Source organism: Phalacrocorax aristotelis, chromosome 3, assembly GCF_949628215.1.
Source record: "Phalacrocorax aristotelis chromosome 3, bGulAri2.1, whole genome shotgun sequence".
Taxonomy (NCBI): domain Eukaryota; kingdom Metazoa; phylum Chordata; class Aves; order Suliformes; family Phalacrocoracidae; genus Phalacrocorax; species Phalacrocorax aristotelis.
Window position 1 is genome coordinate 102092470 of NC_134278.1, and position 27950 is coordinate 102120419.

The 27950-nt window shown below is 46.5% G+C and overlaps 1 protein-coding gene across 1 annotated transcript; it reads left to right on the forward strand.

Moving 5' to 3' along the window:
* The first annotated feature begins 648 nt into the window (after positions 1 to 648).
* DUSP10 (dual specificity phosphatase 10) lies at positions 649 to 27936 on the forward strand. Its single transcript, XM_075088814.1, has 4 exons — positions 649 to 797; positions 2430 to 3266; positions 21955 to 22332; positions 25663 to 27936. The coding sequence occupies exons 2-4, from the start codon at positions 2474 to 2476 to the stop codon at positions 25926 to 25928; spliced, it is 1437 nt and encodes a 478-aa protein (XP_074944915.1). The 5' UTR covers positions 649 to 797; positions 2430 to 2473; the 3' UTR covers positions 25929 to 27936.
* The last annotated feature ends 14 nt before the right edge of the window (positions 27937 to 27950 follow it).

Here is a 27950-nt window from a genome sequence, read left to right on the forward strand (position 1 = left end):
CTGCTGGAAAACTTTATATTGAAATCAAAATGTCAATAGCTCTGCCTATGGAAATGATGCGTCTGGGCTACAGGCACCTGCAGTCGCTCTCTCTCAGCTTGCTTTCTTCAGAAGGCAGTTTGGGGGGTGGTGGTGATGGGGGGATGGCACATCCCTCTGAGGCACGGTGGCGTAGCCCCGGGGGCGGCAGGCCTGGCGTTCGTGAGGAGTTTGTGGCTTTTCCCGATGAAGGGACCGATTCGGGACGTTCAATTATTTTGTTTTTTTTTTGCAGACGGTTTCCCTCAGCGGGTGCGCAGGTGGGTCGCACCAGCAAGGCCGGGTTAACCCCCGCCCCCGCCGCCGCCCCCGGCCCCTCCAGCAGCGCCGCCGGCGCCCCGGCGCCGCCTAGGGCGCACCTCGTCCTGCAGGGGGCGCTGCCGCGGGGAGCGCACGCCGCCGGACCACCGCCGCCTGTCAACGGGGAGCAGCTGCTGCCCCGGGGCGCGAGCCGGTGCCGCTCCCTCCCGATTGGCTGCCGATGACATCACCTCCCCGGCGCCCGGCGGGCCGGCCACGCCTCCCTCCCCGCCCCTCCTCCCGCCGTCCGCTCGCCCATTGGCCGGCGGGGCCGCCTGTCACCGCCCACCCCGCCCCCGCCGAGCTGTACATTTACGCGGTAGCAAAAGAGAAAGTAACGAGGATGGTGCGGGTGGCGCGCGGGGCGCGGGGCGGGCGGCGTGCGCGGGGTAGCGGGCGCGAGGCGCAGCGGCGGCCGCGCGGGGACGCGACGTACCGGGCCGGAGCGCGCCGCGCCGGTGAGTGAGTGAGTGAGTGAGTGAGTGAGTGAGGGCGGGCGGTGCGGAGCGCGGTGCGGTGCCTCCCGGGACGCGGGAGCCCGGGCACGGCTGCCGCGGCGGGGGGCACCGGCCTGGCGGCGGCCCCGGGCCCTGCGCTCGGAGGTAGAACTTGAGTTTCCCGCTTCTCTGGTGCTCCTTTCTTGTGTCCGCCCTCCCCAGCCAGAGGAGCCGGGTTATCTTCCTCGTTTGTTCAAATGTTTTCTTAATTGCATCAAGCGAAGACGCTCAGGGCTTGTTTATACTTTTTCTAAGCGACGAAGAGGGGCGAGGAGGGGTTTGGCAAAAGAAGAGTAGGCTGGAAAACCTCCCGCGTGAGCCGCTGCTGCCGCCGGGGCCGCTCCGGCCGGCCCCGGTACCTCCGCCGTCACCGGGCGGGCGGGTGGCGGCACTTCTTGCTCCGGAGGTGCCCGCGGGTTTGCTCCGGTGGATGTGGTGGAGGAGGGAGACGACACAGCATCTTGGGGGCCGCCCCGGCAGGAGGTCTCGTTATTCGGGATGGGGCATCTCTGTGCCCTTTATCAAGGGGCCCGGCGCGAAGCTGGCGCGGGAGGCGAACCGGTGGTGCAAGCGCTCGCCAGCTTTTGGGGGCTTGGCGGAGTTCGTGAAGTTGCTGCTAGGATGTGTTTTCCAGCGAGAGCCGCGGTTGCCCCGAAAGCTGCTGGGGAAGGGGCGGCACTGTCTAGGCTTTCTTAGGTTGCTTTGCTCTTGTTGTTTTCCTTCCCTCCCGAGTGGAAATGGGGGAGTTTCTAATCCTGTGTTCTGTCTCTTAGCAAATGGCAAGCCAAAGGCTGGGCAGGCTGTGACCTTGCTGGGGCGGAGGGGACCCCTCTTTCTAGAAGCTGTGAAACCTCCCAGGGAGGAGGGAACTACTGCTCCGGGACTGCCAGGGAACAGCAGCCTTCCCGGGCCTGGAGCTGGGGACTTAGCTGGGGCTGGATTAACCTCTCTAACCGGGGGGGTGTGTGTGTGTGTGTGTAATCACAAGGTGCATGCTTACTTTTTGTAAAGCTCTCCAGAACCTAATTTTCCTGGTTTTGTTTCCTGGCTGTTTTTCCTTTAGTTTTATGTGTACAAGTTTGTAACTGTCTTGGAGAATTTATTCACAAGCTAATTTTATTCTAGCTTGCTGGAAAAGTTGCATATCACCACTGACACATTCAGCTCCTGAATGTTCCTCCCAGTAGTAGGGTCAGTCCAGTAGTTGCTTCCCTTGTAGTAAGCAACGGGAATAAGAGAACATGCCTCTGTCATTATTGGTTGCATACCTTGTAGCCTGGGGTTTCAGAATAGCTCAGCACCATCTGCATGTAGACAAATGCCGCCTCCTGGGTGTAGCTGCACAGTCCAGGATAGTCGCATGTATTCTGCATGCTATGTGCATGCATGCAGATAGCTGAGGTATTTGCTGCACAATTGGAAAAGGTTCTTTAGCAAATACTGTGAGCTGGTAACTGTCAGAAAGGATTACTAACTGTGGGTAATGAGTGTTAGGAAAGTGAGTTGCCATGTCTGTGGGCTTATGCGATTTCATGATCTGTTTTCATCACCTCTTTCTTCTTCCTATTCTCCCTCCCTTTTTTTGTTTTGCAGGGTGATCTTGAGTTCTTCTTAACTTGCTAGTGCTCAGCCTCCTCATGCCTCCATCTCCTTTAGACGACAGGGTAGTTGTGGCACTTTCGAGGCCAGTGAGACCTCAGGATCTCAACCTTTGTTTAGACTCTAGCTATCTTGAATCTGCCTCTTCTGTCGGTGAAAGCCACCCCAGTCTGCTCGGCGCAGCTGTTGTGTCCCTAAAGACTGCTAATCTCACGTATATGCCCTCATCTAACGGCTCTGCACGCTCCCTGAGTTGTGGATGCAGCAGTGCCAGTTGCTGCACTGTGGCAACGTACGACAAGGACGCTCAGGCCCAAACTCAAGCAAGTGTCAACGCCGGAGCTTCCACCGCCTGCCCTGCCAACCAAATGGTCAACAACAATGAGAACACCGGTAGCTTGAGCCCGCTGGGCGGAGTGGGGAGCCCGGTCTCAGGCACCACCAAGCAACTAGCTAGCATCAAAATCATTTACCCCAATGATCTGGCGAAGAAGATGACCAAATGCAGCAAGAGCCACCAACAGAACCAAGGGCCTGTCATCATTGACTGCAGGCCGTTCATGGAGTATAATAAGAGCCACATTCAAGGGGCTGTCCACATTAACTGTTCTGACAAGATCAGCCGGAGGAGGCTCCAGCAGGGCAAGATCACTGTCTTGGACTTGATCTCCTGCCGGGAAGGCAAGGACTCCTTCAAGAGGATCTTTTCCAAAGAAATCATAGTTTATGACGAGAATACCAATGAGCCAAGCAGAGTAATGCCTTCCCAGCCACTCCACATAGTGCTGGAGTCACTGAAGCGAGAAGGCAAGGAACCCCTAGTCCTAAAAGGTAATCCTCTTTACCCACACGTAACCTCATGGTTTGCTTTGCAGCATGTGTATTCTGCCATCAGTCTAGCTGGTTGAACTTTCAAAGCGTGCGTTTATTCCTAGGAAGGCCTGTGTGCCTTGAGTCACCAATGGCAAAGCGAGTGTCTTCCATGAACGTAGTGGGGAGATGCTTGCTTTTCTCTGAGTGTTGTCTTTGAGTAGCGGAGAGGGTGGGAACTGGAAGGAGGAGGAAACGCGCTTCCTGGTGTCTGTCTGTGCAGACAAAGAATTTCCCCCAGTGCTTGCTATGAGTATTTATAGCCCAAGGGGCAGAGGTCCAGGAGGGTATATGTCTCTTAGCTCATCAGACTGACCTTTACTTAGCAGCCTTATTTTAGTCCATTTAAAACTGAACTCATAGGTGCTGGGGATGGGCAGAAGGGAGGAGGAAAGATGAGGGTGGCCAGTTTGTCTGAGGCATTGCATCATGGGCCAGTCAGCAAAACTTGAGGAGCAGTCAAGCCTTCTTTTGGTGGTATTGGATCAGAATAATGGACAGAGGGAGAGATTTTGTCTAAAAAGTGATCTGAAAGTGTTTGTTTACATGTATGCATGCTCACATAGGTATATGGCTTTCCTGTAAAGGCTCCTGTTTTAATGTGGTGTTTGGTCTGTCCCTTAATGCTTTGGGGGAAATGAGCCCCACCAATTAAGGCGGCATCCAAGGACACTTTCCTTTCTTCACTTGATTCTGTAGCTCCTGTTTATAACAATGCTGCCCTCTAGATTGAATCTCCTTTCCCCTGGGTGTTTATGCCATTCAGAGGCATGGTTGCCAGAGACTGCCTGTGGCACTGAGAAAGTATGGAAGGATTTGTTTCTTAGCTTATCCTGTTACGTATTTAATACACTTAATTTTTCTGTTTAGCTTACTACTTCTAACCTGTACAACGTGGTAGGAAAATGGATTGGGCTGGTAGTTTATTCCCTTTCCTCTCTTTAGTTTCAGAGTTTTATAGGAGCTGAGGGCCCTGTGAGATACTCCTCTGTGGGTGTATCTTGTGGAAGCTTAAAATTGCACTGAACTTTCTTCTTGCTCCCAGTAAGTATATGGTCATGCTGACCTTATTTTGACGCTTGCTTCAAGCTCCCAGGGTCCTTTTATTGAGTCTTTCAGGTCATGATGGTGCCCTTCATCTGTAAAAAGGGAGAGGAGGCGCTTTGGAGGGCGAGATTACTGCTTAAGTCCTCTTTCTTGCAGTAGTCATTCTGTTGTACAGCCATTACAACTAGATATATGGTTGTAGTCTGCAAGCCTTCCTATCCTTACAAAAGTGAGATGCTGAAAGGCATCTTTTTTTTCTGTGTTTCTCTGAAAACACTGAAGCTCCTGTGGACCTCTGACTAGCAGTTTTCCAGTACCTGAAGTAAGAAGCCCTGGCTGAGACAGAGCCACACAGCTACAGTTGGGTAGTACCAAGCTGCCGGGTCCTTTGGGCAGCCCCTTCTCCCAGCTGCCAATGCTGGCTGCTGCGTTGGGTTTCACTGAGTGCTTGTGGGGTTGCTTGGGCCATTTTTGGTTTTCAACCACTGGGAAATGTTAGCATCTGCCTTGAAGACGTCCTTAGCAGAAATCCCCTCCACAAACTGTTCTGCCAACAGATCTGGAAGTATTCTAGAAGACAGAGTAAGCCCAAATCCTTTGCTTTTTTTTGGATGTAGTGATTGGCTGCTCTGGCCCACCAGAGCAGACCTCACCTGGGGAAGTGTGTAATGAGGAGCTCCCCCCATCACCTTGAAACCTCTCCCTGCCCTTTGAAGTGGGGCTTGAACTGCAGTCTAATGGCATTGAGTGTACAATAAAACAGCATTTAGGAAGGCTGTGGTTTAGTTTCAGAGCTGGAGGAGCGGTGCTGGAAGCACTGGTTATTTAGTTTGACTTGTCAGATAGCTTTTTTTTTTTTTTTTTTTTTCCATCATGCTTCAGCAGGCTGGGAGCTGGCATGTGCATGCCCCTGGGTTCAGGCCCCAAAATGAAACTGGGGGTAGCTGGGGAGCCCTCTTTGCCTTCACTTGTTATTTCGAGCAATTTCTCCTGCTTACTGCAGTCCAGTCCTAATTTATTGCTGGCCCATCTGATCCCCTGTGTTGTGTTTGCAAACACTGGTTGCTAGCCTGGCTGTCCAAGTTTATGTCCCCCTGATCTGGTGCCACCTTCTCCATGTTTGGTGCTGCCTGTCAGCCCGCGGCCCCGCTGCCGTTTTTGTGGCATGGTGTCGTGTTGTGGGGCGAATCTGATTGGCAAAGCTGAGGGTTGAGTTACAGTTTTGGCTTACAGCGCGCTGAGGTAGCAACGTGGCCCTGCCTGTATTTAGGCTTTAGGTGCCCGAGTCTTTTTAAGCAGCAGAAAAGTCTGTGCTGTTTCCAAAGGCCAGGCTGTGATCTATGGATAATGTATGTATGGGCACCTTATTAGACTTAAGTTAAAAAGAGGTGGCCTGATTTATTTTTAGTGTAGCAGACCAATATATAAACTAGTGTGACAAGAGTGTTGGGATTTTATGTATCCTGTGGTATGGGGGGATTTTAAGACCTCTTCTCCTACCTTCCTATCTATGCCCCTCTGTTAATGCCTTAATGTGGAGCGTTTTGTGTTGTTTTTTTTCATAAGTACAATATTTGTGTAATTTTTACTTAAGCTCTTCAGAAGCAAAGATTTGCTTATTTCTCTGTTCACAAGACACAACAGCACTTGAGACAGGTATAAACCCCCTATTTTTATGGAAAGAAAAAAAAAGAATTGTGTACTACTTAGGCTGCTAGAGCCCATGTAGCAGCACTGTGCTGTCAGGGCTGAAGCTGCTGCTCAGTCTGTTTGTATACAAAACAGGAAGAAGTCATCTTCTCCCCCTGCACCCACACACCTTCATACTAGACCATGGTACTGCGTGCTTACTGAAACCTAAAGGTCTCTGTTTTTGTGGATTCTTTTTTTTTGGCTTAGTATTGGGAAGAAGAAAAACCAGTGATATGAGCCCAGCGTCCCTTCTGCTTGAGACCAGCAGTAATGCTGTTGCTAAATCTGGGGAGGGAGAGCGTGGCAGCGCAGCCCCAGTCTGGCTCAGCAACCCTGGACCTCCTTGGTGGGGTTGTGCCCCTTTCTCTCCCGCAAACCAACAGTGAGGCATCTCTGCCTTTCCTGAGCACTGCAGCTCATAGCAAAAGTGGCCTGGAGTCTTGGGGGCCTTGTGTGCTTGAGTTTGCTACTGGAACTTAAAAATAGGAAGTGGGAAATTCATTTGCATTCAGATGAAAAGTATTATTTTACCCAGAATGAAACATTTAGGTTTGTAGTTGAGTGTCTCTTTTCCAAGTTTAGTTAAATCTACAAATGAAACAGAACTGAAAAAATTGACGTATCTGTGCCAACACATTTCAACAGCTTTTAACACAAGAGGAGTTGCCTTTGTCTCCCTGGCCACTATCTAGCGGTATTGTCTTCATCCCGCCCATCCTCCTCTGCTTTCAAGCCCCAGCAGCAGGAGCCTTGTCAACCCGCTGCAGTCTTGTCTTTAGTTTTTAAAGGCTTCTGCGTTTGACTGCAGGGAAACACCAAATTCAGGAGCAGAGGTGCAAAACGTAATTTGGTGAATAATCTTTTTTTTGTTCCCCCTCCCGCCCTGTGTGTTGTAAACTGATGGCTGGACTGCTGCAAGGGGGATGGGGAGAAACCGGCTGGTGGTGATAACAACTGGATGCTTCTCTGTCCTTATTCCTGGTCTGAGGAGCTTATTTATGCTCTGGCTTTCAGTCTTCTCATTGCTCATCTAACAGGGAAATAAATGAAGTGACTCGCTCTCATTATAGTGGGGAGTATAAGACCTGCCAGCAAACCACTTCATGCTTTCTGCCACAGTCTAAGAATAGCTTCAGACCTCTTACCACAGCGAAGTCGCGTATCAGCGAAGTTGAAACAACTACAGGGGGACCGAGGCACCTATAAAAGGAATAAGTACCTGCTTTATGTTGTTCTGTGTTCATGTAAAAGACTATGATCAACTGCCTTTGGAATACCTGACCTGGTCATAATCTGTTGCAAATACATTATTAATAATTATCATAAATTATAATGAATATTTATTAATTTATAGTATATAATTTAACAGTGCCGGTGTTACTTTAAACCCTAATTGGATTACACTGCACAAGTGTATTTGAGAGTAAAACTCGATGCAATGGTCAACAAATCCAGCTGACGAACAAAACATGTGCCTGGCACTTATTTCCACCAGAGATCTCCACTGAATAATTATTATTAGGTCATGGTTGTAATAGGGAAATGTGTATTTTTAAGTGGTAAGTAATGCATGCGAAGTGTCCAATGTGTTTAAAACTAAAGCGTGTTCCTTCTAGGCTGCAGAGGAAATCTGGCCCCATCAGTCATTGAGGAAAAAACTTCTGCTGGCCCTATTAGGGCTGAGATTTCACCTTCAGTTTTCAGACATTGCTGGAGCTTAACATATTTCTTCACTGGGATAGGTAATCTTATTGGCCGTAACACTTGAAAATTGGTTGTGTGTGTCTGTACCTCTTGCATATAAATAAATTGGTGCAATAGTGTGGTTGGAGACCACAGTCTTTTCTATACTTCAAGGGATACTTCTGCAGAGGCGTGTACCTCTAAACTTTGCCTATTCAACAGTAATGGGAAGTGTAGCATTTCTTCCCAGATGATGGCATCTGAGAGTTCAAAGTGCTGGCTTGCACAGCGCCTGTCACGTTTTAACTGTCCCTGGGGGGAAGAGAGCAATGACGTTGCCTTGAAAAGAGAGGAACAGGAAGGAGGGGTTTTTTTTAGCTCTCCAGCTTCTCAAATGCTTGGAAGCCAAGCTAATAGTCAAGAAGCAAACTGTTACGTTAGGTAAATATCTCTGGTGCTTGTGAAGAAAAATCTGACTCCAGCTCTGTTTAAACTGGGGGGACATCCCCTGCAGTGTTCCTGGTAGGTAGGTGTTGGGTTATAATGAGCTGAATGCCTGATGTGCTGCCCTTACGCTGTTGGAGGTGGGACACTATACTAGTAAAATCTAGAGTTGCTTGCTGGTATATCTTCTTGCTTATTATTAAGGTGAGCACAGCCCTTTTTTGAGACTCAGGGTGGAAAAGTAACTGTATTTGAGGTTTAGTGGTATCTGGATGTTGACTAATACAGATAGACCACCTTTTTTTAGGACCTATACATGGGTTGTTTTCCTTCCAAAGCAGCAGCCAATGTTTTTACCATGCTTAGGAGCAGGAAAGTTTTTAGTGAGATTACCTTGGAATTTGAAGTGGGGGATCGGCCACTTGTCTTTAGGCTATGACTCTTTCTTTACTTTGTGAAATATTAGTTTTTTATTTATGAAAGCATAAATAAAGTGAAGAAATACCATTAATAGGAGCAGCATGCACACAGGCTTAACATTTATCTGTTTTGCAAATTTACCAGCCAACCAGGAGGGCAGTATTTCTCAAATATTCAGCATGGGCTTGTGGGGCTATAGAAGTCACACTGTTTAAAGAAATAGATTATGGTAATCTATGAAGATGACCTAATGCATTGTCCATTTGCACATAAGGTTATGTGTGGATCCTTGGCCTTGTTGGAAAGTCTCTGGTTGGCCTGGAAGATCACTGGTTACAGAAATCACAAGGCTGACTTGAATTATCGTGAGCAGTGGTTTGCCTGGAGGTTTGTTTCTAGGTACTCACCTGAATATGTCTTTAGTGTGTTTAAACACCTCTGTACTGTAGAAGTTAAACTTTGTTGAGGTTCTTGTTATCACAAAGGTATTTTGGTAAGCCGAGGCTTAAAGAAGAGTGGTGGATATCGTGGATGTCTCCTTTCCCCTCTTCCCCTAAAAGTCAGAGCTGGCAGAAAGTCCTGTTGAGAAGAGGCTGGATAAAGGTGCTGTCATGAGCATTGCACTTGCTTCAGTTTTAGCTGGCGGGCCTGTCAGGTGGCTGCTTTTCACCTGGTCTTGATCCAATGACTCTTGATGGTTATGGTGCTAAAGCTCACACACGCACCAGTCCCTTTGGGTTTGGCCACTAGTCCTGGCTGTGCCTCTCAATGCACGCAATGCACAGAACGGGGGCTACTGTGAGCAGAAGACATTCAGGGCTTCAGCAGGGTGATCTCTGCATCAGGGAAGTCCCAGCATGCTTGTGGTTTCTGTGCAGAGTGGCCAATTGATGCTTTCTTTGCCAGTAGCTTCAGTAGTGAAGCTGCAGGGTTAGTTTGGGTTGGTTTTGTTTTTTTTTTTTCAGATGCCTTGTGACTTTTTAGTGTAGGAAACTCTTTGCTTCAATTAATATCTATGATTAAGGCAACTTCATGTCTAAAGCATCTCAGTCCACTGGAGGTTGGTTTTGGTGTGTCCTCCCCTGTTCTGAAAGATGTTGGTTCCCTGGGAGCATGTGTCCCTCCAGAAAGTGGTCTCTGGCTTGGTTCTGGACCTGTACAGCAGCATTTTAGGGCTTGAGGAGGAGGGGGGAGATGGGGAGAAGTAAGCGTCTCTTCCATGTGGTGCAGAAAGGGGGTAATCTGGCTAGAAGGATAACTCTGTGCCTAGATAGCAGGGCAGTTGTGGGGCCAGGATAGTTCTGACCAAGGCTGTGCGGTGGTCATTCCCCTGCTCTGTGACTAAGCACACGCAACAGACTTGCTGTGAGGCCTTGGACAAGTCATTTTAATCTGTCTGGCTTTTCTTTCCTGTCCTCTGCACTGTTTGTAACGCTGAGCTCATCTCTCTTGTTGCCATCAGTGTTAAGTGTGGCTGACCCAGGTTCATCTGCTGTCACAGTGGTGCCCTGAACAATGCAGTTGCCTGTTGTAGAAAGTTGGAGAGAGGCTTGCAAGCACCCCTTTCCCCTCGTCTCTGAAAAGTACATCTTTGCTAAAGTGTTAAACTGTAGGATCTGATTTACCTCTAGGAGGGTTTTGTTCTTTTAAAAATTCAAGTCTCACTTTCATGTCTCTTTCTGCTTGGGTGAACAGGTTATCTCCTTTCTAAAGGAAAGCTCCACTCCCAGTGAAGAGGCCAAGATCCAGAAGGGGCACAAGCATATCTCCTGGCACTTGTTTTTAGTGGTACCCCTAAGAGCATGTCCCAGGGGAGTGTGCATAGAAACCTGAACCAGCAAGTCTCTGGGGAGCAACTAGGACCTTGTATGTCTGGGTGCTACCTAGTCCCTCTTGTCCTGAAGGAGCGAGCCTCTGACTGCTGCTGCTTGGGGCAACGCTAGCCTTGTCTAGCTCAGCTACACCCACAGCTCCCTTGGCTGGTGTCCAGCCAGCTCATGTGTCCCTACACTGGGCTGTCCCCACCAGAGGGGTCTGGCGTTAGTGCAGTCAGGGTGACTATAAATCTGTCGTCAACTTCTGCTGGGGGGACGTGAATGCACTCGGTGGGAGGGCTTGGGAGCCACTACTCCTACCAGGGTTAGATGCTGCTTTGCATGTATGCATCGCTCTATTTCCAAGATACATGGTTTGTAGAAGGGACTTGGAAAAAAATATTTTAAAAATATATTAAATGATGTGAACATGTTGGTTCCAACTCTTACTATTCTCTAGCTTCAGAAAGCCTACAGTGTGCCTGGGTTAATTCCCACTTGATTTGCTGCAACAGAGAAGAATCGTTTCTAAGTAAAGCTAATAAAAAGAAAAAAAGTTACTCCTTGTCCACACATTAATTACCATATATATTTTTTTACAATATCTTAGAGTTGGAAAAAAGAAGATAACTTGCAAGCTCCTGTCACATCAGGCAAATTGGTTGTCTCCAGTTTATTATGCCAAAGTGTGACATTAAGCTGTATTTAAGCCACTGACCAATTATGTTTTAAAGCAAAAGCTGTTGTTAGAGCAGTTGACCTGTACTGTGTTGGTGATGGGCTCTAATTCTTTTTGGTCTCTGCTAAGACAATGAGAGTCTGTCTGCTCAGTTGATGGAAACTAAGAATAAGCCTTTTGCTGCTGCTTAGAATTTGTGGGTGTATTTTAGGTACAAAACCACTTAACGTGATTGTTTAACATGAGGTTAATCTTAGGTTCCTAGGTGTTTGTGTTAGTTGTGTAAGGCTGCATGACATCTCTGTTGAGGGATAACACGGTGCTTATGCTTCCTGAGAAACATTAGTGTTAACCCCTCTGTGGAGAAAAGGAGACCCAGGTTGGTTTTGATCTGGCTGAAGAGATTCCTTTTTGATTGCTATTTAGTTCTGGATTCTGTAAATATGTATATTTTTTTCTTCTCTTGACTCTGGAGTATATGGATGCAAACTAGGTCAACTTTCTCTTGCCCTTTGGCGTTTTTAGGGTTTAGCCTTGCTTCCTTGACCATTAGGATTGGGATTTAAGTGCCAGCAGGGCTGGCCCTGAAGTCTGTGTCAGTGTGGGGGCTGGCTTTCACCATGCTAGTTCCAGTAGTTTGCTGATTTTGTTCTTGGACAATGTGGCACTGGGATATGTCAAAACAGCACCCTTCACTTTCTCTGGTTTTTTTTCATGTGCTTTGAAAAACCTTTCTGGAAAGTGTCAAATCAAAGACAGATATTATTATTATTTCTAGTTAAAAGGATATAAACTCTGTACTTAAAAAAAGAAGTTTAGATCCAGCAGGAATGGATGGCAGTCCCAAACATTTGTGCGGTATATCAGCACTCTGTTTTTCTTTCATATTAATGCAAATAAATGTTGCTGGTGTTTCTAATGTGGAAGAGCGGTGGTTTGGACTGGAAAAGAGCTTGCGTTCATCCTTGGGAGAAACAAAGCAGCCTGTTCTGTTGTTAAAAAGAAGCTGTCGTGAAGAGGTTGCCCTTAAAAGGGTAAAGTGAATAAATGGATAGCTGAACCATGAAAATCTGTGCTCTCTAAAACATGTGAATTAAACAGAAATGTCCACTCCTACACATCCAGGATTACAGATGTCTGACACGGTGCTGGGACCCTTCCCCCTCTTCAGACATGCCGAGCCAAAGTCCTCTATGTTGTACTTGTGTGCGTTCACACCGGCTGCTGGCTGTCTCCAGGCCAAGTGGGGCAGTTGCTTGAGGGATGCATATGGTGATGGGCAGGGAGAGAATTGGTAATAGGTTAAAAACCAAAACAAACCTGGTGTTTTGGGCAAATCTGGTCTGTTCTACCTCTGTCTGTGAAAACGGACTCGTAGCTTTTTGTCAGTATAAAACCATTTGTGGTATCTTTATTGCATTAAAATAGTTTCTGTTCCCTCCCCCCTCACTTCCCCTGCCTCCTTTGTACATAGCTTTAGCATTTCTTGATGACCTTTTTGTTAATATGATTTCCAGTGGGAGCATTTCACAGTAGAAGTATGTATTCCTTCAGGGTTTACACTGACATTTCCAGTGATTATTTAATTGGACTTCATGTTAGCCTACATCCCCACGGGAATGCATACTTTTGCTATGAGAAGTTGTAATGTGTCTAATTTTGAGTTTCTGCTATAAATGCTTGCCCTCCAGGGAGGGCAAGTCCAATCCTCGTCTGTTGCTGTGGAATTGTCACTGTAGCATGTTTGGGATGTGGGGTTTCTTGTCTTGTTCCTCGTTACATTATTGTATAGCTTCATCCTTGTACCAAAACTGAGAGAGCAGGCCTTCTCCTCTTTCACCTTCCTGACTGCTCCCTGAGGATAACTCAGTGCTTTGAAAGATGCTGTCATGTAGTTTATTTTCCTGTGAATGTTTTTTCTTCTTTCAAATGGGAAGACTCTGCACTCACTCAGCATAGGGGGATTTCCAGTTACAAGCTGGAACCATTGTCTTGAATTCGGAGATGTGGTCCAGAAGAATTCACAGCAGCTTCTGGACAGGCTGGTGAGCGGTCCAGAAGTTAGCAGCATCTCCTGGAAAAGCTGGCAAGTAAGGGAGGGAGGGGACATGTGGGATTTGCATGGATGGCCTGGGCCCAAAACTTGGGGGTCTGAGGTAAAACTAAGTTTAAGATACCAAAAAAAACCCCAAATGAAACAAACAAAAAAAACACCCCAAAGTGAAATCCCAGGAAAGGTTCCCTAGTGGCAAGTATGGGGGGGAGGGGGGGGAATTGTTTGTTTTCCAGTTGGAACTGATTTGGATGATCTAGTTACCCTCAGAAGAAGAAGTGCAAAGGGGTAAGAGCTGATGGTGGAAAGAAACAAGTCGTGTTGAGGTGTGGTAGGCATTGGGGGTGGCAATGTGGTTGAGAGCAGGTGGTGGTGAGGCTGGAGGAGCTGAGACTGGAGCTGGCTAGAGCCAGCATCTCTGGCCCAGCCTGGCAGGTGAAGGGGCTTTCAGTAATCTCTTTCCTCCCTCCCTGGGACATGTCCCTAGAGCAGCTGGCAGCTCTCTGCCTGGTGTCATAGTACAAAATAAAAGTAGATGAGAGCAGGGACTACAAAGGCCAAGTGGGAGAGGATGTGCTGTGGCAAGGGGCGTGAGCAGTAGCGAGATGAAATCAGAAATACTGTGCAAATGCATGCACACGTGCCTCAATGCTGTGGGGAAACCTTTCTTCTTTATCCATCATCATATTCGTGACTTCTAAAGGGACCTCAAAGCGTTTGTGTCAAGGATGTGCTTGTAACTCCTCTAGGCCAGAATTTGTGTACAAACCAGCTTCTTGGGATAGTTCCCACATGGAAAAAACCTGACCTTGCAAGTTCTCTGGAATGTGGAGTTTTTCCTTTTTTTTGAAGTGCCATTGGCAGCTTGATTAGAGAGAGAGACTAGATTAGATTGTTTTGAGGTGGAAGCTGTTCTTTGTGAGCTATGTTTACTTTTACTTTTGTGTTTGTTTTAAGCTTAAGTCTTTTGCAGCAAGGCTGATGCTGAATGCTATGTGGGTGACAGGGAAAGAAATCCTGCAACAGGTCTTTTGAACCTCCTGTGGACGGGTGAGAAATACACTCGCATGACCAGAAGGTCAGACCTATTCTACTTCCTAGGAGCCACAGAAGTAGGAAAACCCTTCAGTTATGCCTTTTATTTCTGGAAAACGGGGGCAATGTGGGCACTTGAGGTAAATGTGGATACTTATGTTGCAAAAGGATTTATTTCCCCCCTTTTTTTCTTTAGCAGCAGGAATGTTATTGTGTAAAGCAGTCCTGGTGTCACTGTGGTCTCCTTGTACTGCAGAAGGATGGGCTCTCCTCTATTGTGGGTTTGACCTCATAAATCTCTCTCCAGTGTTTTAAAACAAACAAACAAAAAAACCCACCCAAAACCTAAACCACCATTTCCCTGAAATCAAAGGAGAAACTGCTAATGTCACCTGGGTGAGTGTGGTCTGATAGGTCCCCACCCTTTTTGACAGAAGGGAGTTACCTTTCTCATCTCAGCTTGCCACTGTGTGGGCTAAATACAATATTTTCAACCATGTCAAGCTTTCTACAGGAATGAGGACAAGCCCTGAGCACTGCTCAGCAGCAGCTGTAGTGAGGACATCTGTCTTGGAGAGTACAAACACACTCTTACAATGACCTGGTTGGATTATCCCAGTTGCTCTAGAAGAGGTGTGGGAAGCACAAGTTCTTCACCACAGTGTGCAGAGGCCTGCTTGGACGAGGAAAGTGGCTGTCTTGTGTTGTTCAGGAAATGTGGGCATCCCTTCTTTCAGTACCTCAGGATGAACAGAGAATGATCGCCAGCATACACCATGAACCATCTTTGCTGTGGCTAGAATGGTGCCAGCAACAGCTGTGGGAAAGTCTGATGGCTAGATCTTCCACTGCAAGGTGGTTTTACCTCTGGGGGTGCTTTGTGGGTGCACCCCCAGTGCCTCCATGCCCTCCCTGTTAGTGCCTTTGATACCTGGTAGACCTACCTCTGCTTGAGGCTAAGGGAGTACTACAGAAGAAATATGGGGAGTTAGGTGCTTTTACTCTTTTCATGTCATCTGGTGTTGGAGATAAGGTAGTGGCCCTTTGGTTGGCTACGGCCCGGATACAAGATCCTTTGTGCACAGCCATAAACTTCTGCAGACATGGCTGTGTTGGTCAGTGGTACGAAGAGATGGTCTGGGTTGTTGTCCACATCCTAGGAGTGGACTTGGCCTGTACTTGATGAATTCTGTTTCAACCTGTACAGTTCTTTTTTTTTCCTATGTGGAAGCAAGCATGCTGTGATGGATTTGGTGCTAAAAGTGAGCCTGTGTCAGATGGGAGTGGTATCCCATGGAGTGCCTCTGTGCTGGAGCTTGCTGGTTCCCCTTGTGTGGGAAAGCACTCCTACCATAGACCTGTGACCTGGGGACAAGGCACTGCCTCCAAATAAGCTGAGATAGCTTCATAGTTTTGGCTGTTTGCAAACCTGTTATGTGAAGGTCAGCACAAGCAAAATGATGCTACCTACCTGCTGAAGCCAGTGGGGACTGCAGCCTGAGCCAAAGGGGAGGAATATGTGGCAGTAAGGAAGAAAAGATAAGTAAGCACAGTGCTCAAAGGTAAGTGCATCTCACTCAAGCATGGTGTGACAGTCCACAGCATGCCCTGCTGTGGTACAGGAGCAGCCCAAACAACAGCAGTGAAGTGGTGGTGGCTCAGCAGCAGTGTGCCACCCTGCAGCAGGACCTCCAGACACCGCTGGTAGCATGCCATAGGGGTGGCCCTGTGGCTCTGACCCTCCTGTCTGGGTGGGGAAGGGGTACAGCACCAGGTAAGTGAAGCAGCTGACAGTACCTGGCCTTTGTTTTTACATGCTGGAGTCACATTTGCTTAACCTTGAGGGATCCTGCACTTTGAGTCAACTTGACACAAAGTCATCTGTTCATTAATAACACAGGAGCAGTTTAATTGTTGTCTTAGTGGAAAAATACATGAGACTGTCATCAGCTGTTGCTTCTGGCAGTGGTTTTCTGCAGTAATGTAAATAAATGAGGTCACAGGTTTAAAGGAACAGGCTGTACTTGCACAAATTTAAAGCGTCATCTTAAACAGATATACACCAATTGTCTGAATATCTCTGTCCTGCACCCCGAATGATAGCTTTAACATTTTGACCTTGAACACACTCAAATGCAGCTGCAGGGGCTCAGTTTGCTGTGTAGGTACTGACAGGGCACACACTCAGTGTGTGTTTTAAAACTTGGCTTACTTCCCAAGTGAGCAAAGCTTTTGGTGGCCAGAACCTCAGTATTGCTGAATTTTCTGCTGCTCAACCCACGACAGCCCAGCAACTCAAGAGTAGGGGATGTTACAGACTGAACATTTCTTCTGCTGCTACTTCACAGCATCCTGGGGTTTCTGCTCTTGATGTGCATGTGTGTGTTGGTTTTATTTTTGAGATGGCTTTGTGGTATTGTAATCGAGGATGAGCGGATCCAGAAATCCGCCTGGACAGCTTTGAAAGCTGTATAAAAGGTCTGTTTGTCTCCCAGGATCACGTGTTATGTCTAAATGTGGATCCTGCTTCTGCAATCTGTCATGTATAAAAATATGTTCCTGTTTGTAATCGTAATGGGAACACCCAGTACCTGCCACGCTCAGAAAAAAGTATGGCCATGCCGATGAGGTAATGCAAAGGTATTGCTTTATGTGAGGGTATTTCATGGCAAGTGCCTCTCTATAAGCTCTCTCGCTCTAGGGGGAACAAGGTCACCTACTCCCTTTTCTGTGGGGTAAGAGCCTGTTTCCAGATTGCAATATTTTTCCTAATATAACAAAACATATTGTAAACCCACATCCTAGTTTGTGTATAGACACACAGCCATAGGATAGCAGTGATGGTTGAAAGAGGTGCCAGAGAAGATACAGATAAAGTACAAATAGAACAGTAACACCTGCCTTCTTTAATTCTCAATCTTTAAAACAAAACAAAAAATCCTATAAAATGCTTGCAGGTAAAGTTTGTTTTTCTTGCCTTCTTTGAAGATTGTTTCTATTGCAAGGTCATGGTCACTTGTAAAAGCTGGTTGCCTAGTTCCTGCCATACCTGTAGTGCCTGTTTTGCATTTCATTTGCCCTCTTCTGGTGGCAAAGGACAGCACCATGTTTGGCATGACTTTTATGCAAGCACCATGCTGCTTGTCTTTTTTTTTTTTTTTAATTTGTCCAGAGCTGCTCTGGCTCCTGTCCTGCTGCTCACCTGGCCTCATAGCAATGGTGCAAGTCCTGGTCTCCTGGGTGGCTTTGGAACTGGGAAATCTGTGTGCAGCTACTGCCCAGGCCCTGCTTGGCAGGGGATTTTGAGTAGCCTTGAGATGTTTACGGGCAGATGGCTGCAAAGAACTTGAACAAACAAGTATGAATAGCTGGAGCATGTACAGCGCTGACTTGAGACTTCCTAAAAGTTTTGAGGTCTTGGACAATCCCAAGTCTGTTGTTCACCAACCATTCTGGCAGGGCATGATGCTGGAAGATGTTATGCAGAGATAACTGCAAAAATGTCTTGCTCTTGCATTAGTGGCGAGCAAGAGCCCTCTGTCTTCGGTTGTGTTCCACTGGATAGCAGGCAAGGCCATCTGCCGTGAAGGATCCTGCTTCATTGATTCATTTCCCTATAGAAGAAATACCTGGGGTTCCCCAGTGGGCTGGGCATCCTTGCATGTCCATTTTCATTTGGATTTGGGTAGGTTCAGTCCTCCCTACAAGCCTGCCTGACAGCTGTTTTGGAGTAGAATGTGCACAAAATCACTTGGCACGTTCTCTGCATCCATGCATGGGCCGTGTCAAACTGCCTGGGCGGTTCAGGCTTTTTGCTGTACTTTGATTATTAAAACTATGTGGTATGTCTAAAGCTAGAAGAGACAGGTTACAAGCATGGCATTCTGTAGAAGTGAACAATGGTGTCTTATTTAGCTGCTGGCATTTTGGTTTGTCACCGAAGGTAGCTACGCAGCTGAGTCTAGGCTTCATGGCTGTTCAGACTGCACTGCTAGGCATGCTAATGGTCTTTCCTGGTGGATATATTGCCTCTTTGCTTAGGCTGCCTGTGTATGAAGAAGGCTTTTTGCATATTGCAAACAGCAGTTGAAAAGCTGCTTTTAAAATGCAGCTTATTTTTGTGCTAGCGAGAGGCTTCCACCAGGTTGTGCTTCTCCTCCACACTCCCTGTTATAGCCCTCTGTAACGTTTCCTCCATGCCCCAGGTTTGGGAAGGTTTCAGCAGCTTCAACCACAAAACAGCTTCTGTTACAACCATGGGACGAGTCTCTGCATCTATGCCTTGAACTTCCTTGTGTTCTGGAGTTGCTGTCAGTAACAGTGATATGTCTTGATCCTTGCTGAGTTTAATGAATCAACTCAGACCAGGCTTGCAATAGCTATGTGTTGGCCTCATCTCCAGGTACAGCCTCTTCTCTCCCACCTCCTCTCGCCCACTGCACAAAGACTTTAAATGCTGAAATAGCAGCTCTTTGACAAAGGAATACAGATGCACCTGAATACCATGTACACTGTGTTTACCTTGATGTGGAAAGTCCATCCTTCTTTGACTCTTTCTCACTGGTCATAACAAACTTTGCTTGGACCTTTTTTGAGAAGTAGTCTCAAACTTTAGAAAAACCTGAACATTATGGATGCATGAGCTCCACTTAAATCACAGTAGGGCCTCATAAATCAACTAGGAGCAAGGAGCGTGTGTGGTGAGCATGGGGGGAGTTGATTAAGGGAACTGCACTTGTGAGGTTTCTGGATCCTCTTTTGGGACCTGCATGACTCGTATGGTAGTGCAGATCCAAGCTAAGCTCCTACTGTTGGCTTTAGAATTCAGCTTCCCTCTGACTGCTTCTTGCTGCATCCTTTCTGGGTACCAGTACTCTTGTCCAGTTCTCCCTTGCTCACATGTCTGAGCCAGTTCAGGTTATTAATCCTCTGCCCAGTAACATGTTGTTTTAGGAACATTTGCTCCGAGAGGTGCTTGGGTACGGTACTTTAAATATTGCTTGAACTGACTTTTTAACTCCCTACCCACATAAGGGAGGAGAACAGAGGGAGGGGGGATGTGGAGTGACATTAGGGAAGTTGACCTCTTCGCTGGTGAATGTCAGAAAAGAAGTTGTGGGTGAAGCTATTGTATGTTTGGCTACTCCACTTGTTTGGGCATCTTCCACGTGGTGTTTTTGGGGTTGCCTTCCTGTCCTTTGGCCTGATGCTCTTGCTGGAGTGGTGGTAATTGCCTTGCACCACTTTCTCTCTTCTGGGTACAGTGATAACACACAATGTAATGGTCTTTTGCCCTGTCCTGTTCTCCCTGTTCTCATCTGCTGGACCAAAGCTCACACTGAGGAGTGGGTAACAGGAGTAATAGTGTCTTCTGGCCAACAGGGTAGGCAGAGGCCCCAAAAGAAGGATATAGGTGGTGAGGAAAGGTCTTGCTCTAGACTCTGAAGGTCTCCTGTATATTACAAGGCAGCTGGTGAAGCAGGATGGTGTCTGCCACACGATCAGTGTGTCTGCACCTGAGTGATGAAGCAATGGGATCCTACCTCCGCCTGTGGCCGCTTATTGCCAGAAGGCTGCAAGAGAGGTGGAAAATGAGCATTGACTCTGGAGTCACTAAAGCAGCTTATTCTTCAGGGGTTTTCCTGGGAATCCAGCATGCTTTGGTTATTGTTTAAACAGCAATATTTAAGCTGAATGGGTTGCTTGTCTATGCAGAAGGATGGGAATGTGGGTTAGGGCTTAGCCTTTGGCCCAGTCTCTAGGCTGGGGCTGTCAGGTTGCATGAGGCTTGAAACCTCTTCAGCGTGGGGACGATAGTCTTGTTTGTTTTTTCTTGAGTGGACTGAGAAAACTTTTCAGACCCTGTCAAGGCCAGGTGGTGCAGTTGGCAGTCAAGCTCAGGTTTTTGTCCTTGCTCTTCCTTCTGTCCTGCTCCCCTATTACCACAATGTTGTGAGTAGATATCTTTAAGGCAAATCTGTTTGTTCTGTGTACTGTAAACAGCAGAAACAGCTGAAGACAAGCATGCTTTTGAGGTGGGGTAAATACTGTGTTTTGTGGGTGATTCAGGGATTTCTGGGAAAGTGAGTTACTAGTGGCATTTGGAGAACTGAAGTCTGGATGTTAAAAATGGCACTAGTATTAGAGGGGTTCAGATGTTTGTGACCTGGTCTGGGTACCTCGTGGCCATCGCGTACTGCATAGGGCACCAAGACGGGCCCTGGGTGGGTCCCGCCCTATGGGCAGGCCTGTGGGTGTTTGGAGTTGCAGCAGTTGAGGTACAGGCATGGAAGCCCTTTGCTCTATCTAATCCAAAGCTGGTGTGACAACGTCATTTCCTCTTTAAAATTTTTATTTGCCAGATCACTGTCAAAGAGTATGGAAAAGAAAATAACCTCTTTAAAAAAAAAAAAAGGCAGCAGATTAGTGGAATGGTGATATTCAGAATTTATTTTGGCTAGTGTAGCTCTTTCTAGTAACTTCAGTGTAGCTCTCCCCCCTCCTTGGGTGTGTGTGGTTGTTTGTGGTTTGTGAAATGCAAGCCAAAAAAAAAGTGCAATTGAGTCTGAACACTTGGCCTGTCTCAATGTGGTGCATGACTCCAAGTATCCTGGTACAACACAAACGTGCGCTTTTGCGGGCGAGGCGGGGGGGAATATATCATTGCATTTCTTCTCTTTCCGCCTTTTTCTTTTGGAGGAGCCACCTGTTAGCATTACATCAGCGGCTCCCAGGAACGCGGCCTCCTACCAAAGGCCTTACACAAAGTAGTTCTTCTTGTATTGTTTGCGCTCAAAGAGCTGATGTCATGCTAGCTGATGTCATTGTGTGCTTTGTGTAATTGCTATGGAAACCAGGCAGGTGGGGAGCCTAGGGCTGATGTAATTGCCCAATGAGGTGTAGAAAGGAGGTCTGCTTTTCTTGCTCCAGTTCTGCAGAGCCACCCTCCTGAGGGGGGGGAAAAAAAAAGTGGGGGTGGGGGGAGAAATGCTTCTTGGGGGGAAAAAAAAAAAAACCAAAACCCCAGCAAAATGTGCAGTAGAGACAGGGGAGGTGCAAGCCAAAAAAATTACTTCTCTCTTCCCCCTCAGATCCGTTTCCCAATCCATATTAATGTCCTAAAAATAACCCTTGCTAGATATTTTCAGGCAACCAGGGCAGAAAAAGTAGAACTGTTTGCCACATGTTAAGTGAGCACCTCAGTTGCTGTTAGGTTACAGGAGCAGTTTTCTTTTGTTCGGCTGCACAAACATGTACATCCCCAAGTGATGCTGGTATGAGGTGCACCCACTCCTCCTTGGCGGGGTTGCCCTGCAGGGCCACTCCCAGCAGGCACATCTGCTGTGGACAGGTAAAGCTAAAAGACCGACCCAGCTGGCTTGCTGCTCTGTTTTGGTGTGCTGCTAGCCCATTTGCTTGTAGTTTTGGCAATGTTTTCCTTCTTGGAAAAATGCCTTTTGTCCCCCCTGCCTTGCTTCCTCCCATAGGCTCGTAGGTGAGGCAGCCCCAGTGCACTGGTGTTGCACAGAGGCATGTTTGTCTGTGAGCCTGTTCTTGGCACTGTCAGCCTCGTGGAGGGGAAGACAATGTGTGCCACTGATTCATGCCACCCTTGCTGTTGGTGGCCATGCCCATCATCAGTCACTGTGACGGTGGTGGTGGTGATGATAGAACCAGCTCTGGTCCTGGTGACCCCAGTACGTTCTCTGAAGAAAGGTGGGCCCAAAGCATCACTGACCTCAGAGTGTCTAACCAAAATATCTGCTTGGTCTGTCTTCCCAGGAGGACTCAGCGGTTTCAAGCAGAACCATGAAAACCTCTGCGATAACTCCCTCCAGCTGCAAGAGTGCCCGGAGGGGGGAGGAGGGGGCGGTGCATCTGCTGTGCCCCCCACACTACCTCAGTCCATCCCCACCACACCGGACATCGAGAACGCTGAGCTCACCCCCATCCTGCCCTTCCTCTTCCTCGGAAACGAGCACGATGCTCAGGACTTGGAGAAAATGCAGAGGATGAACATAGGCTACGTAATCAATGTGACCACACACCTGCCCCTGTACCATTATGAGAAAGGCATGTTCAACTACAAGCGGCTCCCGGCCACTGACAGCAACAAGCAGAATCTCAGGCAGTATTTTGAAGAGGCTTTTGAGTTCATTGGTAATTACCCTTGACTGAAAATACTCCTGTTTGGGTTTTTTTTGCTAGATGGGTTTTTTACCTGTTATAAGAATCTAGAGTGAATTTTATGCTTTGTTAACTACCCTAAGGGCTGTGTAAGGCCATATTTACCTTTAAGTTGTCAGAAATGCTAAGTACCTCATGTGTCTATTCTCGTCTCTGGCATATCCAGTTAAGTAGCCTGGGGGTACAATTTTTATCCGTGGATAGCGATACCTACCTCCAGGCCTCTGAATTCGGGAAACCCCAGAAAACTGAGACTTTTATCATCCCCTCTTCTTGATTCCCTTGCATTCCTAGTTTCCACAGTGGCTTCCAGCCAATTTTTCATAGTAACTGTTCTTAATGATGGCTGAGTCTTTCCTAACTTAATTTCATGAGAACTTCCATACTTCACTTGTTCTGCTATTAGATTTATAACTTCAGAGTCTATGTGTGGATGAGTGGATTGTGAGGAAAACTTATATTAATAAGCCTCTAAACCTGTAGGCTGTGTGAGAGAGTTCACCACGGACATGCAGCTTATTGGGGATGATATTGAAGAAATGACCCAGCGACGTTACCCACGTTGCTCTGAACATCGCTGCAATCCACAGAGCACAACTCTCAGCCAAGTTTAGGGGTGTGTTCAGCTGTGGTTGGTCATGTAGGCTAAAGCCAGGTGGCCTCTTTAAGCAAGGCTGGTCAGAGAGGTCATCAACACATGATCCTGAAAGATTTTAAAGCTTTTGAGGACCTTCCCTTGCCCCTCTCTATGGCTTTGCGGGCACAGCTTTTGCAGCATAGCAAATGTCCACTTGTGCTTCCCCAGCCCAAGTACATGTCCTGAGAGGTTTTCTGAAAAACGCTGGGGGGGACCACTGACATAAATTTACTTTCTTGTCCTGGGGCTGGGGTAGTCTCTTTACCAATACTTCAGGCTTGATGGTGGAGGACTAGACAAAGGAATTGTGCTTCTCTGCTGTGTCACAGCTTAGGTCCTTAGCTGACCCCAAGTGGGTCAGCTGAAGTGGGTGCAGAGCCATCTTCCTCCCTGCCTTCAAAATTGTCAATGTTTGTCCCTTGAGTCAGGACGTGCGTACATGGCTCCTGAAACTCAAGCCTGCTTGTGCTGGTTCTGTGGAGGTGCTCTGGGACTCAGCAAAGACTGGGCCCCAGTCATGGGACTGGATCCCAGGGCAGGAGGTCCAAGCTCAGCATATTCTTCTGAGCCCATCTGCCCCTGCCGTATGCTCTGAAGCCAGCAGCTTGTCAGCCTAGTCCGGCTGTGTTTATGTTGGCAGGGGGTCATTGTGCACGGACGCATGCAGTCAGTAGCCATGCTACCTTAGTGAAGGTGAATAGGCAAATCACTGCTTACACTGCAGTTCAGATGGCGTGCAGCGTTAAAGCTTGAGTCTTACCACTGACAGCTTCTACTAGGAGCCCTTGGGCTTGTCCTCTATAGTGTAGAGGATCAAAGGATCCCTGTGTAAACTCAAATTTTCCCTAGTGTTCTTAACCCAACCCTAGCTCTAACAGTAGTGCTGTCAGCTCCCCAAACTGCTAGTTACTATGTGCATGGGAAGGTGAATGCCCTGTTTTGGGTGAAGGGAAGCCCTTTCTGAGGGCAGGTGAGAGGGAACCTTGCTTTGATCTTTTGGGAAGAAAAGTTGGGTCAAGAAATCCAGTAAAACCTTAAACTTAGAATTCAACAAGATGGAGAGATGCAATAGGCTAAGCTTAAATAAAGAAGCTGCAAAGGTCTGTTGAGGCCCTTTGGGGGTGGGAGGGCGACTTCTGCACTCAGCATCCCTATGAACTATAGGATTAGAACTCTTGAAACCACTAAAAGATAGCGTTTGGCTTATGACCTTACCGAGGGCACAGAAAGCAGCCTTATTCTGAAAAGGTTTAGCAAGTGTTTCAAAACCCATTTTACTTTCCTTTTTAATAATTATAGCTTGAGGGTCTTTGGAGAAATATTTGTTTATTAAAAACATTGAGTTTTTTCCATAGCAAATTTAGCCAGCTGGGGAAGTAACTAGTCAAAGCCTTCCCTTCCTCAGGGTAAACTTTAAATTACATTTGAGAAGATTTGGAAATGTTTAAAGAGCAGATCATTGGCCTGTGCTTCTTCAAATAAGTCCCAAAAAAACCACAACCAAACCCAGGTTTAGCTAAGACTAAAGCCATAGGAAGTGAAATAATCCAAAATTGTCTGGGAAAGTGTGTCAAAATGCATAGAGTTTCAGTTTTCTGAAACAATAACTGGCAAAAATATCTAGAGGGAAGTTGGCTACATTTGTGCTTTCACAACACAGGTTGAACATGCGGGGTAGGAGGAACTATACTCTTGGTGGGGTTGGATTCATGCCAAAACTTGTAAACTAAATTCATGCTTCTCCTGTGGATTAAAACAGAAGAAATAGGTTGAAGTGTCACATCATGAAAGTTTTATCTCCTGTTTTAAAAGCAAGCTGTCGGAGATGAGGATGGTATGGTGATGACTCTCCTTTTTCTTGTGTCCTGTTAGCATGTGGCCCCAGGGGTTCTGCCCTCCCTAAATCCTGCCCAGGTTGCATCCCTCTAAGTGATGCATCTTGGTGGGGAGTGTGAGCGTGGTTTGTTCACCCTCCCTCCCCACCTTATCCTTTCCCCACCATTCCCAGTGAGCAGCTCTGGAGGGGTAGCGTTCAGCAGGATGCGATGGTGTGCTTAAATCATGAAGAGACAGGGATGGCAAATCCCTTTTTCACACTGCTGAAGGTGATCAAGCCAAAACAAAAAGAGCCTGATATGCAGAAGGTGAGGAGTCAGAATTTGAGATCTTAAAGAATAGGGCTTTGAAACAGATGTATTGTTATGAATTGAATCTGAAAATACCTGTTTTTTTGGAAAGGGGGTGTCCTGCTCTGAAAGACAGGGAGGTTGAGATGCTGACAAAACGCAGCGGTGTTGTGATAGAGGTGGAGATGGGGTCCAGGCTGCCTCATTGTGGGCCATGACCTCCTTAGTAAATGCCCCCTGGCAGCACACGGGAGCGGTGCTGCAGTGTCTCTGTGTGCAGCTCATCTAATAAAGAGATGATAATCAATATGAGTATCTTCAGTGTTAGACTGGCCTGTGTTTCACATTCAGTAACTCTGAAACCCCAAAGGAAGATGGACTGGATGGGGTGGAGGATGGGACACAAACTGCTGTGCTTTTAATGAAATAAAGGGGCTTTCCATATTAAGTTACTCTTAATTGCACTGAGCCTTTTCCGATTCACAAACTGGCAAAAAAAAAAAAAATAATCTTGCTTTCTTCTGTCTGTCTTGTTTCCAGAGGAAGCTCATCAGTGTGGAAAAGGTCTCCTCATCCACTGCCAGGCTGGTGTCTCCCGATCTGCCACCATAGTTATCGCGTACTTAATGAAGCACACGCGCATGACCATGACGGATGCCTATAAATTTGTAAAAGGCAAACGACCAATCATTTCCCCTAACCTTAACTTTATGGGGCAGTTACTGGAGTTTGAAGAAGATCTAAACAACGGTGTTACACCACGAATCCTCACACCAAAGTTGATCGGCGTAGAGACTGTCGTGTGATGGCAAAGCTGTGAGGAGGTGGTCAATGAAGGGGTTAACCTATTCTTCACCTGATTTGGGGCAGTGATGGGTGGGTTGTGGGTTTTTCTTTTTAGCTTTCAAGGGGGGTTTTGTGGCAAACTTTTTGTGAATAAAAACCTTTTTTTGTAAGGAAAGGTTTTTAAAAGAGATCCAAGAACTTCCCCGTGTTTGGGATGCTGTTGTGATTTCCTTCCCAGACGCTGGCAGAGCAGGGAGGCTTCAGAGCAGAAGGAGTACTTCTTAAAATCAAAACAAGAAGAAGAAATATGGGGCTTTTTTTTTCTTTTTATTTTTCCCCTCCTCTCCAGCTATTTGTAGAGTTTATGGCGAAGTAGTCTGTGCAGGTTCATAGACTGAAGAAACCTAAGTTGAAGATGAAACACAAACAGCCAAAACAAAGCAGGAAAAAAAACTCCCTGAAACATAAGGGCCTTTGTTCTGCAAAGGTATTGCTAAAGATAACCTAGCTAAACGCTCACCGATGCAATGGAAATTGGAGCAGCTTAAAAAGGCTGCAAGGCACTTTTCACACCCTGACTCAAACTAAAGAAAAAGAAAAGTTTATTTGGCGTGTTTCATGTTCCAGTTCTATTTTTCTATTTTGGGGTGTAAGGTTTTAACAGTAAGGGACTTTGATCATTCTATGCCATATGCCTTCACTGGCTTCTTGTGCAATAATAATTTCGGGTTTATTTTGAGTGTTTAAACCGATTAGAGGTGGCTGCCCATTAATAATAAATAATTTTTGAAGTCTAATAGTGCAACAGCAGCCAGCTTGGTTCAGAAAGGATAAATGAGAGCAATTATTTCGTTCCTTTGTATGATTTTGATCCTGGTTACAATGCCATAAACCTTGTTACATATGTATATCAGAATGTACAAAAATTAAGAACGAGCAAAGTTTATTTAAAAATATTTTTCGCACAGAATATTGGTGTGTTTCAGTTGTCTATGTAAAAAATTTGATTATAAAACAAAAACTCTTTTGGAAAATGTGTGTCCTTTTATTTCTTTAGCAATTTCCGTTTTCTTTCTGTAGGATGGGTTTATGCTCTGTTCTTTTTGTTTTGTTTTTTGTTGCAGCGTACATCTCCCTTTGACAAAACTGATAACTCTTGGCATCTCCTTTTCAGTGTTTCATTCCTGTCCTCTGCTGGTGGAACATGTTTTCTTTAGTCTATACTGTACTGTTCCATCCTTCAATTTCTGTAACCGGATTTTTTGTCTTTTGGAAGTACATCAGTCTCGGAGCTGTTCAGCTGAATTAGCCCTATCAGTGAGGGCTCTTTGGGACAGACCTGTTATTTCTACAGCTCACTAGCCATTTGGAAAAATAAGAAATAAATATTCTGCACTGATTCCTTTTGATCTTTCTGCAATTAGCTTATGTTCTATGTTATAAAATTGTCCGGTTTCTAGAAATATGTTGGTCTCTTGTGTGCTTTTTCCTGGCCTCTCTATAGCCTGCTCCTCTAGCAGTTCCATGATCCCTGGGAATCCTCCTCCTGGCATTTTCCCTCTCTCTTGCCCATCTTTCCTTCATTGCCTGCCTTTTCCAGCTGTGTCAGTGTTAAGTGTGGTGTGTATTTCTAGGGCTGATGTTTCTGCCTGACAGTGTCCGTTAGATGGCTGAATTTTGCTTTCTTTGTATTTACTTTTTTTTAATTATGTGCTATAACCTCATCTCTTCTGGACTGTTACCAACTCTACAGTTTATTTGTAGGAGCCTAAAATGAGGTAGAAAACACTTCTCTTAATGATTCTGTTGTGGAAACTGATATATCCCAGGAAGTCTGGTAGCAGCAAAGGTTTTTCCTAAAGGAAAACGTAGGTGGACTGAACCAAGTTTAAAACAGGACCTGTCAGAAAACTTATGTATAATCACATTAGACATGTATATTTTTGTGAACATTTTACTTAAAATGTTGTTACTATACAGGTATTTTCTTGAAACTTATCCCTTTATTAAATTATTTTTCTACTGGAATTGATTTTTTTATT

Bases quoted from the DNA above. Each gene is read 5' to 3' on its own strand.
- DUSP10 (XM_075088814.1), top strand. From the start codon at position 2,474: ATGCCTCCATCTCCTTTAGACGACAGGGTAGTTGTGGCACTTTCGAGG. The intron at 3,267-21,954 runs GTAATCCTCTTT...CTGTCTTCCCAG, and splicing joins GGAACCCCTAGTCCTAAAAG to GAGGACTCAGCGGTTTCAAG. The intron at 22,333-25,662 runs GTAATTACCCTT...TCTTGTTTCCAG, and splicing joins AGAGGCTTTTGAGTTCATTG to AGGAAGCTCATCAGTGTGGA.